Source organism: Lutra lutra, chromosome X, assembly GCF_902655055.1.
Source record: "Lutra lutra chromosome X, mLutLut1.2, whole genome shotgun sequence".
NCBI classification, from domain to species: Eukaryota; Metazoa; Chordata; class Mammalia; order Carnivora; family Mustelidae; genus Lutra; species Lutra lutra.
Window position 1 is genome coordinate 16746596 of NC_062296.1, and position 25622 is coordinate 16772217.

Consider the following 25622-nt stretch of genomic DNA (forward strand, 5'->3'; position numbering starts at 1 on the left):
ACCTGAGCCGAAGGCAGCGGCTTAACCAACTGAGCCACCCAGGCGTCCCTTTCCAAGCTTTTTATACGTACATCTATACATTTATATATCTATATGTACTTTTTAAAGATTTTATTTGTTTTTCAGAGAGAGAGAGAGAGAGAGAGAGAGAGCAAGCACGAGGAGAGGGGAGGGACAAAGGGAGAAGCAGGCTCTCCGCTGAGCAAGGAGCCCAGTGTGGGACTCATCCCAGGACTCCAGGGTCATGACCTGAGCCAAAGGCAGACTGAGCCACCCAGGCGCCCCCTATGTATTTTTCCTAACAAAAGCGGATCATAGTGCACACATTGTTTGTCATAATACATCTCAGACATCTCAACTTTGCTACTTACTAGCTGTCTGACCCTGGATAAGTAAATTCACTTCCCTGAATCCATTTCCTCCTGTGTAAAATAAAGACAATTATAGTAACTACCTCACAGGGCTGTTATGAGGATTAAATGAGATAAAAATATATAAAAACAGTTATCACAGTGCCTGAATTAATGCTAGCGATGATGATCATCCCACATCAATAAACGTAGCGCCACATAATAATTTAATGAGTTCTGTCAGTGCTGTGTCTAATAGGAGTGAAGAAAGCACCACAATGAGTCACCAACACACACTCATTTGGCATATGAGCAAGTGTATCTGTCGGATAAACTCTGACAAGCAGAATTACTCATTCAAAGGCTACGCGCATCTATAATTTTGATAGATGGTGCCAAATTGCCCTCCAGCATGTGGGAGTTACTGTGATTTCTCAAACTTAACTCTGATTGATGGATATCGAGGGTGTCTCAAATTTTTCACGGATACAAACTCAGACTGTAATGAACATTCTTATAACCAAATCTTTGCATAGATCCACGATCATTTATTCAGGGTGGAGGCAAGAGCGTAAGTAAATGCACAGAGATGGGGGAGCAAAGGGTAATGCTCAGGACACCACTGGCATCAGTGACATACAGAGAGAATGACAAGAGGCAAGGCTGGAAAACAGCAGGACCAGATTATAAAGGATGGCCAATGCCACGGTCATTCAGTCTGTTGGTTATCAAGCGTCTGCCTTTGGCTCGAGTCACGATCCCAGGTCCTAGGATGGAGTCCCGCATTGGGTTTCCTGCTCGGCAGGGAGTCTGCTTCTCCCTCTCACACTCCCCCAGCTTGTGTTCCCTCTCTCGCTGTGTCTCTCTCTCTCTCTCAAATAAATAAATAAAATCTTAAAAAAGATTAAAATTGTGTGCTTTGGACTTGCCAGGTAGCTGAGCGAATTGCACACAGCAGATAAGTCTGTCTTCACAATAACTCCATGCTACAGGTGCCACTATCGTCCCCAGGGTGAAACTTGGACACCACACAACCCTCCCAAGTCTCAGCTTGCTCCTAAACAAATGGTGACAATAATGGGGATAAAGGCAGAAGGCCCATGGCTTCTGTCCACTCTTCGTTGTGCTGGGGGAGCACTGGAGAGGGGGCAGGAAAGGGACGGAAGCTCTCAGCTACATCATCCCCTGACCACTGCCCCCCCAAATTCAAACGACTAATGTTAGAACTAAATTAATGCTTTAAAATACAAACAACCCTCCCTGGGGTTAAATTCACTGGTCACCTTAAATTTTCTGTGAAGAACTTTAATCTGAATGTCCCCATTGATTTCAGACTTGCTAGGATGGGAGGTTTCCTTTTTCATTTCCGTGTAGTTAATGTACAGTGTTGTATTAGTTTCAGATGTACAAGACAGGGACCCAACACTTCCATACATCTCCCGGGGCTCCTCACGACAAATGTTCTCCTCAATCCCCAACCCCTATTTCCCCCAGGCCCCCGCCCACCTCCCCCCTGGTAAGGAGCAGCGTGTTCTTTATAGTTAAGAGTCTTTTGGTTTGTCTCTTTGGTGTTCTGTTTGCTTATTTTGCTTCTTAAATTCCACATCTTAGTGAAATCCTATGGTATCTGCCTTTCTCTGACTGACTTACTTCACTATACCCTCTAGCTCCATCCATGTCACTGCAAATGGTGAAATTTCATTCTTTTTTATGACTGAGTAATATCCCATTGCACGCACGCGTGTGTGTATTCACACCGTATCTTTATCCATTCATCTATCGAGGGACACTTGGGTTGTTCCCACATCTTGGCTATTGTAGATAATGCTGCTATAAACATAGGGGTGCACGTATCCCTTCAAATTAGTGTTTTTGTATTCTTTGGGTAAATACCCAGTAGTGATAGTACTGGATCATAGGGTGGTTCTATTTTTTTTAAGATTATTTATTTACTTATTTAAGAGAGAGAGAGAGAGAGAGAGCGAGCATGAGCCAGGGGAGGGGCAGAGAAACAGACTCCCCACTGAGCAGAGAGCCCGACATGGGGCTTGACCCCAGGACGCTGGGATCATGACCTGAGCCACAGGCAGATGCTTAACCCACTGAGCCACTCAGACGCCCGGGTAGTTCTATTTTTAACTTTGTGAGGAACCTCCGTACTGGTTTCCACACTGAATGTACGAGTTGGCGTTCCCACCAATAGTGTATGAGGGTTCCTTTTCTTCACATGGGATGAGAGTTTTGATTAGAAGAGGGAAGAAGATGAGCCCCTGAACATCAGCCCCAGCCCCTTTTGGCAGAGGGCAAACGTGGGTAGACACCAGTGGAGGACGGGAGGCCAGCACCCGGGCAGCTGGAGGGAAACAGGCAGCAGAAAGCAAGGTGGGCAGAAACAGGGACAAACTATGTCAACTTCACTTTCCTCCACTTTACGTCCTTTGGGGGAAAGAAGCAGAATATAAACACACTAAATGATACATCAGTACAGACACAGTGCCCGGGTTCTCTTAACCTGCTTGGTCTCTTGAAGCAGACTCCTGCTGTTGAACTTCCTGCGGAGGGTGTTCCGTTTCTAAGAAACAAAGCCATTCCGTTCACAGGAAACAATAGGGGGCTCTGAACCACTCAACTGAAGAATCTGAACCAGAGGTATGTTTTTCCCTGGTTTCAGTGACCATTGACGAATAATTCCACAAAGTCACACAGAAGAATCCAGGTTCTGTGACAGGCGTACAACTAAGGAAAGGTCAATATAATACAGTAATTCCAGGACATGCGCATCGGTGCAGCCCTTCAACGTTTGGTGTAAATAATATTTTTAAATGCCTTAGAGAAAATGGGAGATTAAAGAAAAGCTTCTCACAGAAACAAAAAAGTGAGGCGCAGAAGGGGTTGGTTTTCTGGTGCATGGCAGGCATTGGCAAATGACCTCAAATAGCCCCCAAATGTGATATGTTAACGCGGGTCCTGGATCACAGAGGAAAATGGTACTAAGTCTGTTTTGTACAGACCGTCTATGATCGGATAGAGATCCCTAGAGGTAAGCACACTACTCCTGATTTCACAATGTAGAAAAGAAGAGATCAAAAGTGCTTTAGTCGACGGTCTGGTGAATGGGGCACCACATTTTCTAGTACACGAATGGCTTCCTTTTCTTGCCCAGCATTCGAGGAGTCCCAGACAAGACTCAAACAACCCTGGCTCAAGTGAGATTAGCAAAGCTTGTTGCTTGGTAACATGTATTCTATAAACCCTTGGATCTTGGGTAAGGTCAAACAGACCAAGTACATCGAGAGTTTTGTTTTGTTTTTTAAAAAAATTCCTTTCTTGTCACCAAGATCCAAAGGCTGATTCCATGCTTCATAGTTTTCCAGATACCCACAGCCCCTAACCAACAGGACACTGGCAAATATCTCTGAAGTCAGACTCTTCTCTTGCCGTTAAGTGAGGGAGGTTGGGAGGCCACATACACATTTATTATGTCACTGGGAGCTTAGTAGGCCACAGCTTCTCTTTGAGTATGATTTATCTATGAATTTATCTCAAAATTAACTAAAAGAAGTGGGAAGTCATATGAAGTTATTCCTAAGAGTTTTAGAAGACTCTGGAGAAAGGTCAGTTTAGGGGCACTTGGGTGGCTCAGTGGGTTAAGCCTCTGCCTTCAGCTCGGGTCATGATCTCAGGGTCTTGGGATCGAGCCCCACATCAGGCTCTCTGCTCAGCAGGGAGCCTGCTTCCCCCCTCTCTCTGCCTGCCTCTCTGCCTACTTGTGATCTCTCTCTGTCAAATAAATAAATAAAATCTTTAAAAAAAAAGAAAGGTCAGTTTATTTTCTAAATCAACTGGGATTATCTTTTGAAGGAAGTATGCCCTTTAGCTGATCATTTTAAATGGTAATGAATAATTGCATTTGGCCAAATAACAAAACCCAAGATCTACAAGGAAATTTTTTGAAAAACAAATATAATCTAATGAAAACTTTCTATTTTTAATTTTTTCAATGAACATTTTTAAAATAAAATAAACATATTTGAACATATTTCCTTACTTTCACTGATGGCTTTCCTATCCTAAGTAACAGTTAACACAACAAATCCTTTAGAAAGCAGAATCTCAAAATGAAAACATTTTAAATGAACCACACACATGAACTACTTAAATGAACATGCACTGCTAGTGGGAATATAAAATGGTGACATCACGTTGGAAAACAGCTGGGAATTTCTTAATAAAGTTACATATGCACTCACCATTATAATATACCAATTCTACTAGGTATTTACTCAAGAGAAATTAAAATATACATCCACACAGAAGTTAAAACTCAAATATTTATAGCAGCTTTATTCATAATGGCCCCCAATTGGAAACAACCCATATGGGCATCAAAAGGTGAACAAATTATGCCTTATACATATAATGAAATATGACTCAGCAATAAAACGTAAAGAACTACTGATATGGGAAGCAGCATGGATGGTCTAAGGACATTCTAAGCAAAACCAGCCAGACACAAAAGACCATATACTACACGATTAAATATGCACATGGAATTTTATAAAAGAGAATCTAATCTATAGTGATAAAGAAAAGGAGGTCAGTGATGACCTGAAGCCAGCAGTGGGGGTGGACGGTAACTACAAAGGGGCATTTTCCACGGCAATGGAAGTGGTCTATACCTGGATTGCAAGCTTAAAATGGGTGCGATCTGTGATAAATATGTAAATTATATCTCAATAAAGTTGATTTTACGAATTACTGTAAATGGAAAACTCTTAAAAAGTTGAAGAGTTTTGGGGCACCTGGGTGGCTAAGTGGGTTAAAACCTCTGCCTTCGGCTCAGGTCATGATCCCAGAGTCCTGGGAAGGAGCCCCAAATCAAGCTCTCTGCTCGGCAGGGAGCCTGCTTCCCTCTCTCTCTCTGCCTGCCTCTCTGCCCACTTGTGATCTCTGTCTGTCAAATAAATAAATAAAATCTTTTTTAAAAAAGTTGAAGACTTTTAAAAATATTTTTCTGATTTTTAATTTATTTTTTATGTTCTTTAAATAATTTCTCTGCCCAATGTGGGGCTCAAACTCACAACAACAAGATCGAGAGTCACATCTTGGGGTGCCTGGGTGGCTCATTGGGTTAAAGCCTCCGCCTTCAGCTTAGGTCATAATCCCAGGGTCCTGGGATCGAGCCCCACATCAGGCTCTCTGCTCAGCAAGGAGCCTGCTTCCCCCATCTCTCTCCACCTGCCTCTCTGCCTACTTGTGATCTCTCTCTCTCTCTGTGTCAAATAAATAAATAAAATCTTTAAAAAAGAGAGAGAGAGTCACATCTCTACCGAACTGAGCCAGCAAGGTACTCCCAAAAGTTGAAGATTTAAAGTTACTTTTAGCAAGTATACGTATTAAACATCCTGTGTAAACTATGCACCAAGACACAGTCCCTGCAATGGGGGAAACTATTCTCTTAAAAAAAAAAAAACAGTTGTGGAGGTTCCTCAAAAAATTAAAAATAGTGTCTTTTGTTGCTGGGAAAATTGGACAGCTATGTGTAGAAGAATGAAACTCGACTCTTCTCTTACACCATACACAAAGGTAAACTTGAAATGGATAAAAGACCTCAATGTGAGGCAGGAATCCATCAGAATCCTAGAGGAGAACATAGGCAGTAACCTCTTCAACATCAGCCACCACAACTTCTTTCAAGACATGTCTCCAAAGGCAAAGGAAACAAAAGCAAAAATGAATTTTTGGGACTTTATCAAGGTCAAAAGCTTCTGCACAGCAAAGGAAACAGTCAACAAAACAAAGATGCAACCCACAGAATAGGAAAAGATATTTGCAAATGACGCTACGGACAAAGGGGTGATATCCAAGATCTGTAAAGAACACCTCAAACTCAACACACACAAAACAGATAATCACGTCAAAAAATGGGCAGAAGACATGAACAGACACTTCTCCAAAGAAGACATACAAATGGCTAACAGACACCTGAAAAAATGTTCATCCTCATTAGCCATCAGGGAGATTCAAATCAAAACCACATTGAGATACCACCTTACACCAGTTAGAATGGCCAAAATCAACAACACAGTAAACAACATGTGTTGGAAAGGATGTGGACAAAGGAGAACCCTCTTATACTGTTGGTGGGAATGCAAGGTGGTATAGCCACTTTGGAAAACAGTGTGGAGATTCCTCAAAAAATTAAAAATAGAGCGACCTAGCAATTGCACTCCTGGGTATTTACCCTAAAGATACAGATGTAGTGAAAAGAATGTTCATAGCAGCAATGTCCACAATAGCCAAACTGTGGAAAGAGCCAAGACGCCTTTCAACAGTAAAGAATATCTTAATATCTTTAATCTTTATCTTCAATAAAGAAGATATGGTCCATATACACAATGGAGTATTACTCAGCCGTCAGAAAGGATGAATACCCAACTTTTGCATCAACATGGATGGGACTGGAGGGGATTATGCTGAGTGAAATAAGTCAAGCAGAGAAAGTCTATTATCATATGGTCTCACTTATATATGGAACATAAGGAATAGCATGGAGGACATTAGGAGAAGGAAAGAAAAAGTGATGGGGGAGGATATTGGAAGGGAAGACAAACCATGAGAGACTGTGGACTTTGAGAAACAAACTGGGGGTTTGTGGGGTGGGGGGATGGGTGAGCACAGTGATGGGTATTAAGGAGGGCACAGATTGCATGTAGCACTGGGTGTTATACACAAACAATGAATCATGGAACACTACATCAAAAACTAATGTACTGTATGGTGACTAACATAACACAGTAAAAAAAAAAAATGGAACGCACAGCATGAAGTGGCTGAGTGGGGCAGTGGCAGCAGCCTTGTGGATCAGCGATGCAGATCTTTGCTAAGACCTGATGGGCAAGATGGTCACCCTTGAGGCTGAGCCCAGTGACATCATTTTTTTTTTAAGTGACATCATTTTTTAAAAAAAGATTTATTTGTCAGAGAGAGAGAGAGCGCGCACATGCACAAGCTGGGGGAGTGGCAGGCAGAGGGAGAAGCAGGTTCCCTGCTGAGCAAGGAGACTGATGCGGGACTCGATCCCAGGATCCCTGGATCATGACCCGAGCTGAAGGCAGATGCTCAACCAACTGAGCCACCGAGGCGCCCCACCCAGGGACATCATTAAGAATGTCAAAGCCAAAATCCAAGACAAGGAGGGCATCCCTCCTGACCAGCAGCATCTGACTTTTATGGGCAAACAGCTGGAGGATGGCCACACTCTCTTGGGCTGTAATATCCAGAAAGAGTTCTCCTTGCACTTGGTGCTTCACCTGTGGGGTGGAATCATCTCCCTCCACCAGCTGGCTCAGAAGCAACAACTGTGACAAAGTGATCTGCCGTGAGTGTTATTCTCATCTGCACCCCAGTGCTGTCAACGGCCGCCAAGAAAAAGTGTGGCCACACCAACGACCTGCGCTGCATGAAGGTCAAATAAGGCCCCTCCGATGGATTAGTTTGCCTGCAGGCCAGCCTCTTGCCCAAGCCTCAAGGCCCTGTGGCCTCGATAAAGCTTGACTTCCATTGCCTGGAGCAGTGAAACAAACCAGCCAACAAACAAAACAACCAAGCACACAGGCACAGGTGCATGGTGGAAGGCACTGGGCTGATGCTGTTTGGGGCTGGTATATACAGTTTACCAGGATCTTTTCAATAGTGCCTGCCACGTGGGAGGCATGGCACCAGGGTTAAAAGGCAAAGGATTCATTAGGCTGGAAAGAAGACCAATGTACAGACTAGGTTGGTCAGGGACCTGGGATCAGATCAAGGCCAAGAAATGATATTCCACATCACCACGAATCCTGGCTTGTCACTGTCATCTTGTTAGGGGACTCTCAAGAGAGAGGATGCAGCTTGACCTTGTCCAAAAACTGGAACCAACGACTGGGGAAAAGAGTAGAAAATGGTATAGGACAAGAGGTTCTTCAATTCCTTGGCCAGACTGCAGGGATTCTCTTGCTGTCCCCATCAGCATGAAAGCGCTTCTCATACTCCTTTCAGTGCTTGATAAAAAGTTCTACTAAACTTTTTAATAAATGCCGAAGACTGGGTAAGGAACTGATCTGGAATATTTTATTCATCTATATAGCTTAGAAATTAAAAAATGGGAAAATAGCTAATTCAGTATCTCTCATACATAATCTTATGACAGGATTCCGAGTACAGTCACACTGAACTGGGAAGTATTCAGAAATTACTTTTTTAATTAGAGAAATCGAATATCACAGTTTTTAAGGAAGCGATCATGAGATGGGAAAAGAAACGCGTGGAGTGTTGTGGTCATTTCTGGGTACCACACTTGAAGGATATTGACAAACTGGAAAATGTTCAGAAGCCAATGGCGAGGATGGTAGAAGGTCTAGAAACCATCTCATAAAGACTAGGATGGAAACCTAGAGGAGAAAGATGGTATTGGCTCTTGCCAAATACCTGGTGATGGACACTTGGGCTGTTGCCACCTTTTGGCTATCGTGAATGATGCTGCAAGGAACATTAGCATACAAGTATCTGTCTGAGTGCTGGTTTTCAAGGAGTGGAAATCTTGGATCATATAATAATTCTATGTTTAATATTTCGAGGAACCGCCAAATTGTTTTCCACAGTCACTGCATGATTTGACATTCTAACCAGCAATGTACAAGAGTCCTATTTCTCCACATCCTCACCAATACTTGTTACTAGGGGCTGGAGTTTGTTTCTTTTGCGGCCTTCCCTGTGACAAATTGGGACCAAATGATGGAAGGTAGATTTCAGTTCATTATCAGGAAACATTTTTGAATGAGCAGAACTTTCTGATAGTTGAAAGGCCCTTTGACTCTCCTTCAGTGAAAGTTCAAACAGAAGTAAGTGAAGAGTCCAATAAGAGTGGGAAGGAGTCCTGATCCTCTCATCCCCTCCCTCATATAATTAATAGCTGCAGATAGGTTTCTAAAATATACTTATTTTAACTTCTATTATTTCTTGATTATACAAGTAACCAATATTCCATGTGGAAAAATATGAAAATATAGACAGGCAAAGAGAAAAATAAATGAAAACAAAATCATCCATCTTCTCACCACCCAGAGACTTAAGCATTTTGGCATACAGCCTCACAAACCTTTTTCTGTTATATATCCATATAAAATACATACATATACTTTTTAAAAACAAAAATGAAATCCCATTAATCACACTGCTTTTTTACTTTACAATATAGTATAAACATCCTTCCATGTCAAGTGATATATGACCATGTCATCACTCTTAATGGGTACACAGATTTCCATGGAATGAATGTACTGTAATTTGTTTAACCCAGTGTTTTCCAAAGGGTCTACATAACATAAATCTTACAAGATGACCCTCAAAAACAAGAACTTAAACAGTTTAAAAATGCTTCACACCATATCTCTTTATCTCTTTTGTTGGGCTTTCACAGTGTGAAAGAAATGATTTTAAATGATTTTCCTAAACCTACTTGACCATAGACTCCTCATGGCCTTCCCCTTCTTTCATTCTTCAGGATACTTACTTATTCACATTTGATAAAACACCCTGAGGAATGATGGCTTAACTCATCCTTTAGTGTTAAATACTAGGGTTTTTGTTCTTTTACACAGAACTTGCCATTTTAAACACTTTTAAGTATGCAATTCTGTGGCATTGATTACATTAACAATGTGCAACCATTCCCACTATCTAATTCCAAAACTTTTTCATCATCCCAAGCAGAAATTTTAAACATTATGAATAACTCTTCAGGGGCCCCTGGGTGGCTCAGTGGGTTAAAGCCTCTGCCTTACGGCTCAGGTCAAGATCCCAGGATCCTGGGATCGAGTCCCACAACGGGCTCTCTGATTGGCAGGGAGCCTGCTTCCCTTCCTCTCTCTCTACCTGCCTCTCTGCCTATTTGTGATCTCTGTCTGTCAAATAAATAAATAAAATCTTTTTAAAAAAATTTAAAAAAAGAATAATTCTCCATTCCTCCTCCCACCAGCCCCTAGTAACCTGTAATCTGTTCTATCTCTATGAATTTGTCTATTTTAAATAGCTCATGTAAGTAGAGTCATGCAATATTTGTCCTTTTGCATCTGGCTTATTTCACTTAGCATGTTTTCAAGTTTCATCCAGGTGGTAGTATGTACCAGAACGTCATTCCTTTTTATAGCTAAACAACATCCCATTGTATGTATCGAACACATTTTCATCCATTTATCTTGTGATGGACACTTGGGTTGTTGCCACCTTTTGGCTATTGTGAATAATGCCACAAGGAACACTAGCATACCAGTGTCTGAGGCCTAGTTTTCAAGTAGAATTGCTGGGTCTTATGACGACTGTATGTTATCACAGAGTTTAATATTTTGTGGATGTTTAATATATTTTGTGTGTTTAATATTTTGAGGAACTGCCAAGTGTTTTCCATTGTCACTGCATTATTTTACATTCCAAACAGCAACGTATAAGGGTCCTCTATTTCTCCACAACTGCATGAATACTTGTTACTCTCTTTTTTATTCTAGCCAACCTGGTGGGTATGAAGGGATCTCTCTCTGTGGTTTTGATCTGCATGTCCCTAATGACTTAAGAAGTGGAACATCTTTTCATGGGCTTATTGGCCATATGTATATCTTCTTTGGAGACATGTCTATTCATAAAGTCGTTTGCCCATATTTTAGTTGGGTCCTTTGTATTTTTGTGGCTGAGTTGTAAGACTTCTTTATATAGTCGAGATTAAACTCTTCAGATACGATTTACGAATATTTTTTGTCACTCTATAGGACATCTTTTTCACTGTCTTGTTAATGTCCTTTCATGCACACAAGTTCTTAATTTTGATAAAGTTCCACTTATCTATTTTCTTTTGTTGCTCATGTTTTTAGTGACATAGCTAAGAATCCACCACCAAATCCAAGGTCATAAAGATTTACCCCTGTATTCTTCCTAAGAACTTAATGGTTTTAGCTCTTAATGTTTAGCTTGTTGATCTATTTTGAGTTAATTTTTTGTATATGGTGTGAGGTAGGAGTCCAACTTCATTATCTGGCATGTGGATATTCAGTCGCTCCAGCACCATCTGTTAAAAACATTACATTTTTCACACCTACAAATAACATTACAGTAAACATCCTTTTCAACCTGTTCCATACTTTTCCCTAAGAAAAAAATCTAGAAGAACTGCTATATCAAAAGATATGCACATTTTGAAGGCCCGTGATACATCCTACCAAACTCCCTCCAGAAAGGACATTAAGAACATACCACAGGGAATTCAAACACCAGTTTCACCAAACTCTCAACAGCCATGTGTACTACAAACAAATTTTAAATCTCTGCTAATCAATGTGGCATGGGAATGTATTCTAATTAAAGTTTAAGAGAGTTTTAGCTGAACTTGCCTTAACAGCCCTAACATGCTAGCCTCAGCACCTTCCTTTCCAAAGGCTTCACACTTATGAAAAGATTATCCAAGAATAGGACTCGATGTAAACCACTGCAGAGTTTAATATAAGTCTAGTTAAGCAAGGAAACTAAACCTCCCCTCTTGTAAGAGTGGGGTTAGAAATGGAAAGTATAATTAGGTTCCTCCACGGGATAATGTAATTTCAAAATATTTCCTTCCTCAGCACAAAGTCACAAACCAGCTGTTTGCGACTTTCAAGTGTGTCCTTTTTTTGTTTGTGTTCAGGGGAGAGTTACCAAGCACAAGAGCCAGGCCATGAAACCAACTAAACTGAAGTTAGAGGGTTTTTCTTAGAGCCATATAATGACTATCAAGGAAAAAGAAAAACGATTTTGCTGGTAGTCTGTTTTTGTACTAGTCAAGCACTTCTGAATGTGAATTGTGCCTGAGTTTTTACAGTTGATGTCGCTTTTTTTGCCCTGTCTCTTTTGCTTCTCTGAAACAGACATACCAAGTGTATCTTTATTTTGTTTTGTCTCAAGCTGTAGTTATTAGAAAGAAAATTTTATGGTGAGTGCTTTGTCAGTGGGAACTTGTTATTAATATGGAAATCCTGAGAGGATCATTTATCCACACAAAACAAGAAACCAGGGGGAAATTAGCTTTCCACATTTCATCATAAAGCATGCATAATTCATAGAAGAGAGGAAACTATTGATGAGGCTGAACAAAATGAGTTTCTTGTTGCCAGAAAGAATAAAAATATTAGGTATAAAGCTCTCTAATTTCCTAAATATTTTCTTAAAGCTTTCTGAAGCTTAATGCCATCGTGACTTTCACTGTTACAGTAGCAAAGATGAAGGCAGATGCTTTTACAGAATCAATAAAATTTTAAGAGGCAGAAAGGAGCTTGTAAAATACCTAGTTCGACTCTATTTTACTTACTGGAAATCTGAAGTCCAGATCGGTGCAGCGACCTGTCGAAAGTCACAGAGAGTGAGTGACTAGAGCTGGAGCCACAGGTCAGGTCTCCTGTCTCTTGCACTCATAATGTTTGTTATCTGGGCGTTCCCTTAAAAGGCTGACATAAGTAGCTGTGTCACCAGTTTACTTTGCTGTCACTGATGCCACCGAGATCTCCAATCATATATCTATATCTATATCTTATTGGTCAGTTTACAGAATTTAGTTAATGTATTAATTTTATTATTAATTTAGCACATTTCTTCTGAGAGGCCATGGTCATTAAGTCTCCCACTATTAAGAAAGTTGAGCAAGTTCCAAGATTCCAATATGACAGATGGCTCTTTCCACCCATATTTTATAGACATTTTTAAAAAAGATTTTTAAAATTTATTTATTTGACAGACAGAGATCACAAGTAGGCAGAGAGGCAGGCAGAGAGAGAGGGGAAAGCAGGATCCCCACCGAGCAGAGAGCCTGATGCGGGGCTCGATCCCAGAACTCTGGGATCACGACCAGAGCCGAAGGCAGAGGCTTTAACGCACTGAGCCACCCAGGCGCCCCTATTATAGACGTTTTTAAAAAGCAATCTCATTGACTCTTGGGTTAAGAACCTCATCGGAAGAAATCGTGAGATATCATGGAACTTAAGGGAAACAAAGCTACCTTTTTTGCCAGAGTATTTATTGTTCTTTCACCTTTTCTAAATGCACAGTTTCAACTATCTGACAGGGAAGCCTACCTATATGATAGATTTTTCAAGCTCAACTTTTAAGATCTAAAATATTTAAAAACACTTGAGGCAAACTGTAATTAGTTTTCTCCATAGATATCCAAAGTACCATACATGCATTTTCATCACGGATATTTATATATAGTTGCTTCTAGGTGAATTTTAAAAATTCATTTAGGAGATGAGATTAAATATATCCTGTAGTGGGGGTAGTAATAATTCAAGGAGTGGGACAAAGATTAATGCCAAATTAGAATCTTAACTCATCTGCTTTTAATAGCTCATTTGATTTGCCTTGGTTCTAAAGAGCCAATGAAACAGGCCACCTAGATACAGATTCCCACCCCCATCCCCCCTTCTAACATAAGAACTTTCTGATAGTGAGAGCTGACCAACAGCAGAATGAACAGTTGTGTGAGCAAAGTTCATTCATTACTACTGAAAATTTCAAACTAAGGCTAAAAGATCATTTGTCTGGAATTCTTAAAAGGATTTCTGCATTGAGAGGTAGCCTAAAAGGCTTCTAAAATCCTACCATTCCAATACTGTCCTTCTTTCCTATTTTCATAGTGCAAGGGTCCTTCCACATGTGTATCTGTAGTCATCTTATCTTAGACTGCCTGGTCTCAACTATCTGACTATCAACTTATTTTTGTCCTTATCCTGCTTGAAGAGAGGGATGGTATTTTACTCATCTTCCTGTATTTTACAATTTTAAGTATAGTTTCCTGTACATAGAAAGTATTCATTAGACACTTAATTGAATATAATTGAAATTAGGAGCTTGATTGGTTGATTTACTTATTACAAATCTTCAGAACCATTATTTTTTTCCCTGACCTGAGAATCTTATTACTACAGTGAGTCTTCGTGTTAGGATAAATCTGCAGTGCTGCTCTCTCTTTTTTAAAAGATTTTATTTATTTATTTTTCAGAGAGAGAGAGTGAGAGAGAGCACAAGCAGGGGGAGAGAAAGGCAGAGGGAGAAGCAGACTCCCTGCTGAGCAGGGAGCCCAATGCAGGACTCGATCCCAGGACCCTGGGATCATAACCTGAGTCAAAGGCAGACACTTTACTGACTAGCCACCCAGGTGTCCCATGGAGTGCTGCTCTTTTATAACATTATAAGTAAAATAGGAATATTTGATTGAACATGAATACATATTAAGGCTTAAAAATGATGCTTTGAAAATATTTTTAAAATATACTTCCACTTTCATTTATCCTTTTATTGATAATGTGAAAACTAGCCTATTTGTCTGTAAACATAAATTTATATTTAGAAATGAGCATATTTTTATAATATATAAGAAGACATACCAATGCTATGTTCAATATGGTCACCTCTTGTTCTCATATATTTTTAAATGGGTTACAAGATAGATGATTTGAAAAACTAACTTAAGAAAAATGGAACAAGTAAAATAAAAATCCCCAAGTATTCTGCTGTGGGTTAAATTGTTGATTAAATTGTGGGTTAAATTGATGTTGAAGTCCTAACCCCCAGTATCTGCAAATGTGACCTTAGATGGAAATGGGGTCTTCGCAGATGTAATCAAGTTAACATGAAGTCATACTGGAGTAGCCTGGGCCCTGAATCCAGTGACCAGTGTCTTTGTAATAACCACATGAGAACACAGGAACACAGGGAAAAGCCTATACGATGACAGAGACAGAGACTGGAGTGATATGCCTGCAAGGCAAGGATGTCTGGCACCTGCCAGAAGCTACGAGAGAGAAATGAACAAATTCTGCCTCAGAGCCTCCAGAAGGAACCTACTCTGATGACACCTTGATCTTGGACTTGTAGCCTCCAGAACTGTGAGATTATCTACTTTGTTTAGGCTACCCAGTTTGTGGTACTTCGTTATGGCAGTCCTGGGAAACTAATACTTGTCTTTTTCTGTGAAAACTGACATGATGACTCCTTGGCAAGATTAGGATGACAAAATACAGTCTTACCATAACTGAAAGTAATCAGCCACCCTGATAAGTGTGAGGTGATACCTCGTTTTGATTACTATTTCCCCGCCCAGCAACTGCACTACTAGGTATATACCCAGAGGATACAAAAATACTGATTCGAAGGGGCACATGCACCCTGGTGTTTACAGCAGCATTATCAACAATAGCCAAACTATAGGAAGAGCCAAAATGTCCATCAACTGGTGAATGGATAAAGAAAATGTACCATATATATATATAATGGAATATTACTCAACCATTTACGATGACATGGGTATATTAGGGTATATTATGCTAAGTAAAATAAGTTAATCAGAGAAAGACAAATACTATACAATGTCACTCACATGTAAAATTTAAGAAACAAAACAGCTGAACACTAAGGGGAAATGAAAGAGAGAGACAAACCATAAAACAGACACTTAACTATAGAGAACAAACTGAGGGTTGGTGGAGAGGAGGTGGGCAGGGGATGGGCTAAACGGATAATGGGCATTAAGGGGGGCACATGTTGTGAAGAGCACTGGGTGTTGTATGTAAGTGATGAGTCACTAAATTCTACTCCTGAAATTAATGTTATACTGTATGTTAACTAGAATTTAAATAAAAACTTGAAACAACAACAGAAGAGGAAAAAAAAATCAACTACAAAAAATATCATGTAAAAGTTAGAACTACTTTGGTCTGAAAACCACTTAAGAAATGAAAAATCACTTAAGAAACAGATCCTCTCAATACAAAAGCTCAAAAGGCAACAGATTGGAAAACCAACTACAAAATCCTTGATTCTGAGCATATTATAATAAGTTGTGGCATCCTGGAATACAACTAAAACAACAAAAATTAATCAAATAGGGTGAAAGGAATTGTCTGAGTTGAAAGAGATGTGTTCAGATTGTTAAGATTACCAAGATTTATTGATTAAAAGTTCTTTATGGGACGCCTGGCTGGCTCAGTTGGTTAAGCGTCTGCCTTCAGCTCAGGTCATGATCCCAGGGTCCTGGGATCGACTCCCACATCAGGCTCCTTGCTCAGCAGGGAGTCTGCTTCTCCCTCTGCCTGCTGCTCCCCCACTTGTGCATGCACTCTCTCTTTCTGACAAATGAATAAAATCTTTAAAAAATAAAAAAAAATAAATAAAAGCTCTTTAAACAACTGATTAGCAGTCCCACCCACACTGTTCACTTTCTCCACCCTTGGTCTTTGTTACCTGAATATTTTGCAAATCTTTTTTTTTTTTTTTTCCATTTTGCCCAAGTGTCAATGATACATGAGGACACCGCCTGTCACTGATCTACAGTTCCAGCAAGGAACATCGCTGCAGTCCCACCTCAGCCCATGAGGGCCCCCGTATATGTTCACAGTTGGTCCAGTAAGGGTCTGGCAAGTATAGAAGCCGAGTTACAAAGGCAATATTGATAGTTCACTTGTCCTTGGCCAAGTTGTAGAATCCTGTCCCACTTTCAGAGACTATCATGATCCCAGTCATCTCATAAATATTCATTTATTTGTAGGCGAACAAAATCTCCCCCCACATATCTAGCTATGCTAATCAATTCCACTGGGGTCACTGTCAAACAATTCTCTCTCTCTCTTTTTTAAGATTTTATTTATTTATTTATTTGAGAGAGAGGGAGCACGAGCGAGCAAGAGAGACTGCTGGAGCACCAGCAGAGGGAGAGGGAAAAGCAGGCTTCCCGCTTGGGCTCGATCCTAGCACCCTGGGATCATGAGCTGAGCTGAAGGCAGAGGCTTAACCCACTGAGCCCCCCAGGCGCCCCTGTCAAACAATTCTTGACACAACAGTCTTTTCTCATGTGGGGCATACTTACATCCAATTTTCCTCATTCTGATTATTTCTAATGACAAGGAAAAACTTTTTATAAATATTTTAGATAACAATTCCTATTTCATTAGCTAAGGAAATTTAAACTCATTCAAACTTCATGAGGATGCATTTCTATTTTTCAAAATGCTAATGCTATCCTCAATTACTTAAAGCACTCACTTTAGATTTTAAATTTTTAACATAATTTTTCTTATTTGGAAAACCTTTAAGACTTTTGAATAGAAAATTGGGGTTTAAACAAACATTTGTAGTCCTTAGGGGACAACTGGAAGTATATGATTCCTGCAGAAAAACTCTAACATATTAAGCCTTATTTAATCCAATCAGTAGTCATGATGATGAATAAAAAGTAATTCATAGAAATGTAAAAGATCACAATTTATCAACATTGTCTTTTCTCCACACTTAATTAGAATACAAAATTGATCAGGGATAATCAGGTTAAGTACAAATTGAGTAAAGCCCAATTACATATTATTTTCCTGCTATTCAATTACCTTTTATCTTCTTATTTCCCCTACCTATTTCTTCCCAGCCAATTAAATATCCAAGGATTCAGGTGCAAAATAGGCAATCCTTGTATCAGCATAGTATGACTAGCTTATTTTTATTTTTATTTTTTTATTTTTTAAAGATTCTATTTATTTATTTGACAGAGAGAGACACAGCGAGAGAGGGAACACAAGTAGAGGGGGTGGGGGGAGGGAGAAGCAGATTTCCTGCTGAGCGGGGAGCCCCATGTAGGCCTTGATCCCAGGACTCTGGGATCATGACCTGAGTCGAAGGTGGAGGCTTAATGAGTGAGCCATCCAGGCGCCCACTAGCTTAGTTTTAAAAACCGTTCTAAGATAGGTGATTTTTCCTTACCAAGAAGAACTAGCAATTATTGAAAATATTAAGAACTAGCATGGGCTGGAGCACCTGGGTGGCTCAGTCATTGGGCGTCTGCCTTCGGCTCAGGCCATGATCCCAGGACCCTGGGATCCAGCCTGCATCAGGCTCCCTGCTCAGCAGAAAGCTTGCCTCTCCCTGTCCCACTCTCCCTGCTTGTGTTCCCTCTCTCGCTTTGTTGCTCTCTGTCAAGAAAGAAAGAAAGAAAGGAAGAAAGAAAGAAAGAAAGAAAGAAAGAAAGAAAGAAAGAAAGAAAGGAAGAATGAACTAGCATGGGCATTTAGCACCTAAAAAATTATTTTACTTGTTGATTAATGGAACAATAATATTTCATCAGGACTTACAACTGTATCTACTTATTCATATAAACAAACAGTGCTCTCAATTTTGTTTTTAAAAAATCAAAGTGCAGAGACGCCTGGGTGGCTCAGTGGGTTAAGCCACTGCCTTCAACTCAGGTCATGATCCCAGCGTCCTGGGATCGAGCCCCGCATCAGGCTTCTTGCTCAGCGGGGAGCCTGCTTCTTGCTCTGCCTCTGCTGCCCCTCTGCCTGCCTGTGCTCACTCTCTCTGTGACAAATAAATTAATTAAAAAAAAAAATAAAAGTGCAGCATGTTTCTACACATTAGCAGCTTGAAGACATGACTGTATCTTTGATATAGTTCTTATTTGGAAAATATCTTTTTTAATTTTTTAAAATTTATTATTTTTTTTAAAAGATTTTATTTATTTACCTGACAGACAGAGATCACAAGTAGGCAGAGAGGCAGAGAGAGAGAGAGAGAGGAGGAAGCAGGCTCCCCGCTGAGCAGAGAGCCCGACGCGGGGCTCGATCCCAGGACCCTGAGATCATGACCTGAGCCGAAGGCAGAGGCCCAACCCACTGAGCCACCCAGGCGCCTCTAGGAAAACATCTTTTTTAAAAAAAGAGTTTATTTATTTATTTAACAGAGACACAGTGAGAGAGGAACACAGGCAGGGGTGGGGGAGAGGGAGAAGCAGGCCCCCCTGCCCCGCCAAGCAGGGAGCCCGAAGCAGGGCTCGATCCCAGGACCCTGCGACCATGAACCTAGCCCACGGCAGACGCTTAATGACTGAGCCACTGCTGGAAAACATCTTTGAAAGTATCACTACATTGGTTTTAAGGGCATACACAGCAATTAGATATGTAAATTCTGTACATAAACAGAATTTTAGGAAATTGAGAAAATAAGGTAATAAGAAATAGTTACTCTAACTTGTGTATGTGTGTGAGAGAGAGAGAACAGAGAAGCAAACGTTTTTCTCCACTGGTGAGAAAATCCTGGGATGGGGGAATCATTTAGTTGAAAGTTCATCCACTACAATACATGAAGAACGAGAATCAAAAGATGATATGGGAGAATGTGACAGCGCTGATTCTTTTTTCTAAAAAAGATTTTATTTATTTATTTGACAGAGAGTGAGAGATCACAAGTAGGCAGAGAGGCAGGCAGAGAGAGAGGGGGAACGAGGCTCCCTGCTGAGTAGAGAGCCCCATGTGGGCCTTGATCCCACTACCTAGAGATCAAGACCTAAGCCGAAGGCAGAGGCTTATCCCACCCAGGCACCCAACAGTGCTGATTCTAACTGGTCAGTTACAAGAAGAGCCTGCACCACTATTGTTTACATCAAGAATATCTAGAGATAGACTAGGAGAAGAAAATGCTGTTCATCAATAACAGAATTCAAAAGATCTCTGTGCATTCTGCTTTGTCTACAAATGAACACAAAATATGTGAAGCCAAGAACTGGCACTAGTTACAAGAGCAATTTCACAAAAGCAGTAAAACAAAGCCAACGGTAACATTAAATAAAAATCCATTCACTGTATTTCCCATCTTGATTACTAAAACATGCTTTCTTGGCATGCTTTCCAATAATATGCTCAGCCTAACAAAGCACACAAAAATCCAAGGAAGAAAAGATGGGCCTAAGACACTTTTCTCCAAGCTTGGATTTTTATATATTTCTGGATCTTCTTTTTTTAAAGAAAATATTTATTTGATAGGGGGAGAGGAGGAGCAAAAGAGGAGTGGGGGGAAATCTCAAGCAGACTCTGTGCTGAGCTCGGAGCAACCCCCTCCTCCACTGCAACAAGGGGCTTGACCTCAAAACCCTGAGATCATGACCCTGAGAGCATGTCCCCAGCTGAAACCAAGAGTCAGATGCCTAACTGACTGAGCCATCCAGGTGCCCCTTCTCTAATACCTCTTAATCAAATGCCAAGACCCCACTTCTAAAAATGTATCCAGCATATATTAATGTCACACATAAATAAATGTTAGGGAGAAGAACTAAAGTTAATAGCATTCATTTGGTATATCAGTTTTATAACTTCTAAAAATATTTAATAATACTTCTGAATATATACGACTATAAGAATAGGTTGAAAAGGCAAGTGAAAAACAGCAAATGAATGTTTAAAACCTCATGTTAATACTCACTACTCATTCGTATCAGACTGTTGAGCAGTATCGGAAGAAATCATGCTGGTAGTGCCTTGGAAAAGTTTCTTTGGCTGATCTTCAAATATCATTTCACCTATGACAAAAAAGCAGATCAAAGGAGATATGTTTTATCCAACATGCTTTTGCTTTTAAATGCAAAGTAAAACTTGTTTATTGGAAATAATTTATAAGATACATAAAAACAAAGCAAAAAAGTTTTATATCCCCATTACCCAGAGATTTCCACTTTTTGGTAATTCCTAAAATGTGTGTGTACACATGATTGTTTTTAAACAAAATTTCATTTGTATCATACACAATACCAATATGGAACCTACTTTTTATTTTTAATTATTACAATTTTCTGTATTATATTAACTAAATTCTACAACGTGATTATATAGAGCTACGTGGTATGGTCATACCATAATTTAATCTCATTCCTTATTTTAAATGTTTAGATTGTTGTTATCTTTATTTTGCGAAATATATACAATGAAATAAATAGATCAATTCTTTTACAGCATGACAATGAACAAAATACATATATTTTTAAAGGTTAAGGAGACACATCTAATCTCAAAAAATTGCATTGCTGTAATCTTTACCTCAAAGTAAATGCTAAAATCTTACACATTATTTGTCATCATGCGATAACCATGTCTGGATGAGAGAAAACTGATGTTCAAGCCCATAACTCATAGGGTGAAATTTGAATGATAAAACACTAAGGCTAACACTAAGATAAAACACTCATTAAAAAAATATCCCTAGATATAGGGGCACCTGGCTAGCTCAGTTGGTAGAGCATGTGACTCTTGGTCGTGAGTTCAAGTCCAATGTTAGGTGTAGAGTTTACTTAAAAATAAAGTAAAATAGGGGCGCCCAGGCAGCTTAGTCGATTAAGCGTCTGCCTTCAGCTCAGGTCATGATCTCGGGGGTCCTGAGATTGAGCCCCGTTTCGGGCTCCCTGCTCAGCAGGGAGCCTTCTCCCTCTGCCCCTCCTCCTGCTTGAGCTTGCTCTCTCTCTCTTTCCCTCTCTCAAACAAAATCTTTAAAAAAATAAATAAAATAAAATAGGAGCACCTGGGTAGGTCAGTTGGTCAAGCATCTGCCTTCAGCTCAGGTCATGATCCCCGGGTCCTGAGATAAGGCCCCAAGTCTGGCTCCATGACTGCTTTTCCCTCTGTCTCTGATGCTCTCTATCTCTCTCAAATAAATAAAATCTTTTTAAAGATTAAAAAAATATATACATCCTGGGGCATCTGGGCGGCTCAGTCAGTTAGGCATTGAACTTTTGGTTTTGGCTCAGGTTGTGGCTTTGGGGTCCTGGTATTAAGCCCTGCGAGGGGCTCTGCACTCAGCACAGAGTCTGCTGGAGATTGTCTCCCTCTCCCTCTGCTCTTCCCCTGCTCACAAACTCTCTGTCTCAAATAAATAAATAAAATATTTAAATATATATATATATATATATATATATATATAACCCCTATTTCTAGTGATATATATACACCACTATATATATCGCTAGGTATATATCGTTATGTATATCACTACATATATATCTATATCTACATATATCTCGCTAGAAATAGAGATCCCACAGACCTTCTCAGGAGTATAATCATGGCTCATAAAGCTCCAAAGAGCATATCCTGGGTATCCTGTCCCCTGCCAGATTACAATCACATCATTATAGAAAAACTACTCACCTTTCCTTTTGGGTTTAAAAGCCAGACATATCAAGAGAAATTCATCATATAAAAAAATGGAAATTTTCTTTGCTGAAATCATTATTACTTATAAAACACTTTTTATAGCTGTCTGATTTCTACGGATTTCTCAGAATTCCCCGCTGAGGCCTCATTTGCTCTTGCTTATTCTAGTGGAAGTGTAGCTTATCCCCATACAATGCGCCTTCATATGCTTGCAGATTCTAAACTGCTATCTCATACTCCCTCCCAGTCTATAGAGTCCTCATTGTTTTTTCTCCCCCGCCCAAGACCTCTTTGGATTTTTTATATCTTCTTTCCCTACATTTCCTTTGCATTAATATGCTCCAAATAAGACATCATTTGTTGTTCCCCAAATGGATTCATATTCCCAAATAATAAAATTAAATTTCTGTTTAATCTGTTACTGTACCTAAAATTCCACATGAATTTGACCAAACTTATACAGGCTGTGTTTGGAAAGGTCTGACTTAAAATACAGACCATGTAGTACATACAGTTCTTAGGGATATCTCAAAGAAAGGAGGCAATCATCCTCCAGAGCAACTGAAAACCATGTATAAGAGGCTTGTGTGAGACATGCCACATCCACCAAAATACTGGACAGAAACCAAGTGTATTGTGTAAAGATTATAATATAAAACAATTTTTTAAATCATAAATTCTAAGAGAATTCCAGGAATTTTCAAGGGCATAGGACAATTTATGTGTAAATGTCTTAGAAGGAGAATTATTTTTATTTATTTTTAAAAGTATTTATTTATTTATTTTAAAGATATTATCTATTTATTTGTCAGAGAGAGCACAAGCAGGGGGAGTGGTAGGCAAAGGGAAAGGGAGAAGCAGGCTCCCCACCAGGCGAGGAGCTGGATGTGGGACTTGATTGTAAGACCTGGGGATCACGACCTGAGCCGAAGGCAAACACCTAACTGACTGGGCCACCCGGGTGTCCACGATTTATTTATTTCAGAGAGAGAAATTATGCAAATGGGGGGAGGGGCAAATAGGGAAAGAGAGAGAGAAGCCAACTCTGTGCTGAGCATGGAGCCCAATGAGGTGTTTGATCTCACGAACCTGAGATCATGACCTGAGCCAAAATCAAGAGTCAGATGCTCAACTGACTGAGCCACCCAGGCTTCCTAAAAGGAGAATTCTTTTAATTTAGTAAAACACTGTCTTCCATTTACACAAATTTTATTTTATTGATTTATTTTTTAAGATTTTATTTTTAAGTAATCTGCACACCCAACATGGAGCTTGAACTCACAACGCTGAGATCAACAGTCAGTCACACGCTCCACCAACTGAGCCAGCCAGGTGCCCTTACACATATTTTATTTTAAATACTCAAATGACCCCCAACATTGTAACAGCTCTTAAACTTAATATATTTAAATGTTTTGTCAACACTAGCCCCTAACTTCACAGCACACGCCAAAGATCCCTAAGCTACGTCATTGGTCCATCATCATAAAACAAAGTGCTTAGTCTGAAAGAGTGTTTTCCAGAATTGATCTAGTCTTAGTCTTAGAATATAATAAGTACATGCTGAGTTAGATGTGTTGTTAGGACAACTGCCATAATTAATCCAGAATACATGCAACCCTGAAGTACATTTAAATTTCAATTTCTTTCCCTATAGTTTTGCTCTCCTTCCCTTTCTCCTTTCCTCCGCTTTTTTCTTCTTCTTCTTTCCCATCTTAATGGATTTTTCCCAAATACACATTTTAAAAGTTTAACCTCCTTTCCTATTTATCCATTTTCCCTCCCTACTATAGTTAAAGTCAGTAGTGGTATTAACAAGAAAGGAAGAACAAACCTAGCTTAGTGAGGCAAGGTTGGGATCTGGCTGTGGGAGTTAAAAACAGAAACAAAAACAAAAACAAAAAGGAAAAGCCAAAAAAAAAAAACCTGTTTTTTTTTCCTCACTGTCCTTTTATTACTGGGAAGGATGGGTCACTTTCCATATATTTAACCAAAATTAACCCCCATAAAGAAGTGAAACATCAGGGGCGCCTGCATGGCTCAGTGGGTTAAAGCCTCTGCCTTCGGCTCAGGTCATGATCCCAGGGTCCTGGGATCGAGCCCCGCATCGGGCTCTCTGCTCAGCAGGAAGTCTGCTTCCTCCTCTCTCTCTGCCTGCCTCTCTGCCTACTTGTGATCTCTGTCTGTCAAATAAATAAATAAAATCTTAAAAAAAAAAGAAGTGAAACATCAGAGAACACACACCTCAGAATATAGCTTTAGTGTAGTAAGCGGATCTGATTTGTGTCAACTTATTCACATGATGTCAACAAGTAGATGTGGCAGCAACCAGGGCAGGGTCAAGATTCACTGGACTACTAGGACTGATTCATTGTTTGTTCATTCATTTATTCCCCACCTTGTTTCAGAAAGTATTTAAGGCAGCTAGCTCGGCAAATTATATAATAAAAATCATAATAGTTGACTAAACTGGAATTAAATTTCTCAATTCACATTAATATGGCATTTTACAGCTTTTAATATTGTCTCTACATAGTTTTGTTTGAGTAAAACGAAAGGCCTCTAGTACCTTATCAAATATATTTTAAATAAATCCTTTAAAATTAATTTCTTATAACACTTGATTTTATATGCTATTTTATAAAAATAATTCAAAGTTATATTTATTTTTGCTGGTAGATAAAAGTACCTTTTCTTTTTAATGGTCCACAGATACTTGGTCTAATAATGTTGGTGGGGTTTTGACTTCCTCTAAAATAAAATTATATAATCATTACAAGAAAAATTTGAACAAAATCAGCTATGACTACTTCATTATAATAGAAGGGTATATACTAAAACAGGACTGTTGTAGTATCACATCATTTTATTGCTCTTCTGTAAATCTGGGTTAAAAACAGGAATGCCCCAGGATAGCAAACTATCTCGTAATTTATAAGGATTCAGGCTTCTTTGAAGTTGTGGTGGGCGGGGGAGCCTAGAAAGACCTACAGTTCTGGTTGTGACTTGCCTTGAATCAAGGTGAAAATCATGGGTAAATGAGCAGGTAAGCAGCTAAGAATTAGCTCTGATCCTTATCATCAAGCTTGGAGAGGAAGACTATGTTCGAACAGGGCTAATGAATTACTGATCCTTCATGGGTTCGCATGTTTTCCCAGGTTCTTATTCACTTGATTCTTTTCAATACACAGAATAATAAATCAAAACAACGGCATTTTAATTTAGCTAAAAACACACAGCTTCTTTGGTTGTCACAGAA

The 25622-nt window shown here is 39.6% G+C and overlaps 1 protein-coding gene and 1 pseudogene across 4 annotated transcripts in view; one reads left to right on the plus strand and one right to left on the minus strand.

The window, feature by feature from the left end:
- LOC125092103 (P2R1A-PPP2R2A-interacting phosphatase regulator 1-like) overlaps positions 1 to 25622 on the minus strand; it is a 71526-nt gene that overhangs the window by 7504 nt on the left and 38400 nt on the right. For 2 of the 4 annotated variants that reach the window (XM_047716410.1, XM_047716412.1), the window contains exons 10-11: positions 25053 to 25114; positions 20643 to 20739 (exon numbers count right to left, since the gene is read on the minus strand). In XM_047716410.1, coding sequence (XP_047572366.1) covers positions 20643 to 20739; positions 25053 to 25114 — 159 coding nt within the window. Of the gene's footprint in view, positions 1 to 20641; positions 20740 to 25052; positions 25115 to 25622 lie in introns of those variants that run through there. The other 2 variants (XM_047716411.1, XM_047716413.1) reach the window with 2 other exon arrangements.
- Positions 7221 to 7827, plus strand: LOC125092104 (ubiquitin-60S ribosomal protein L40-like; annotated as a pseudogene).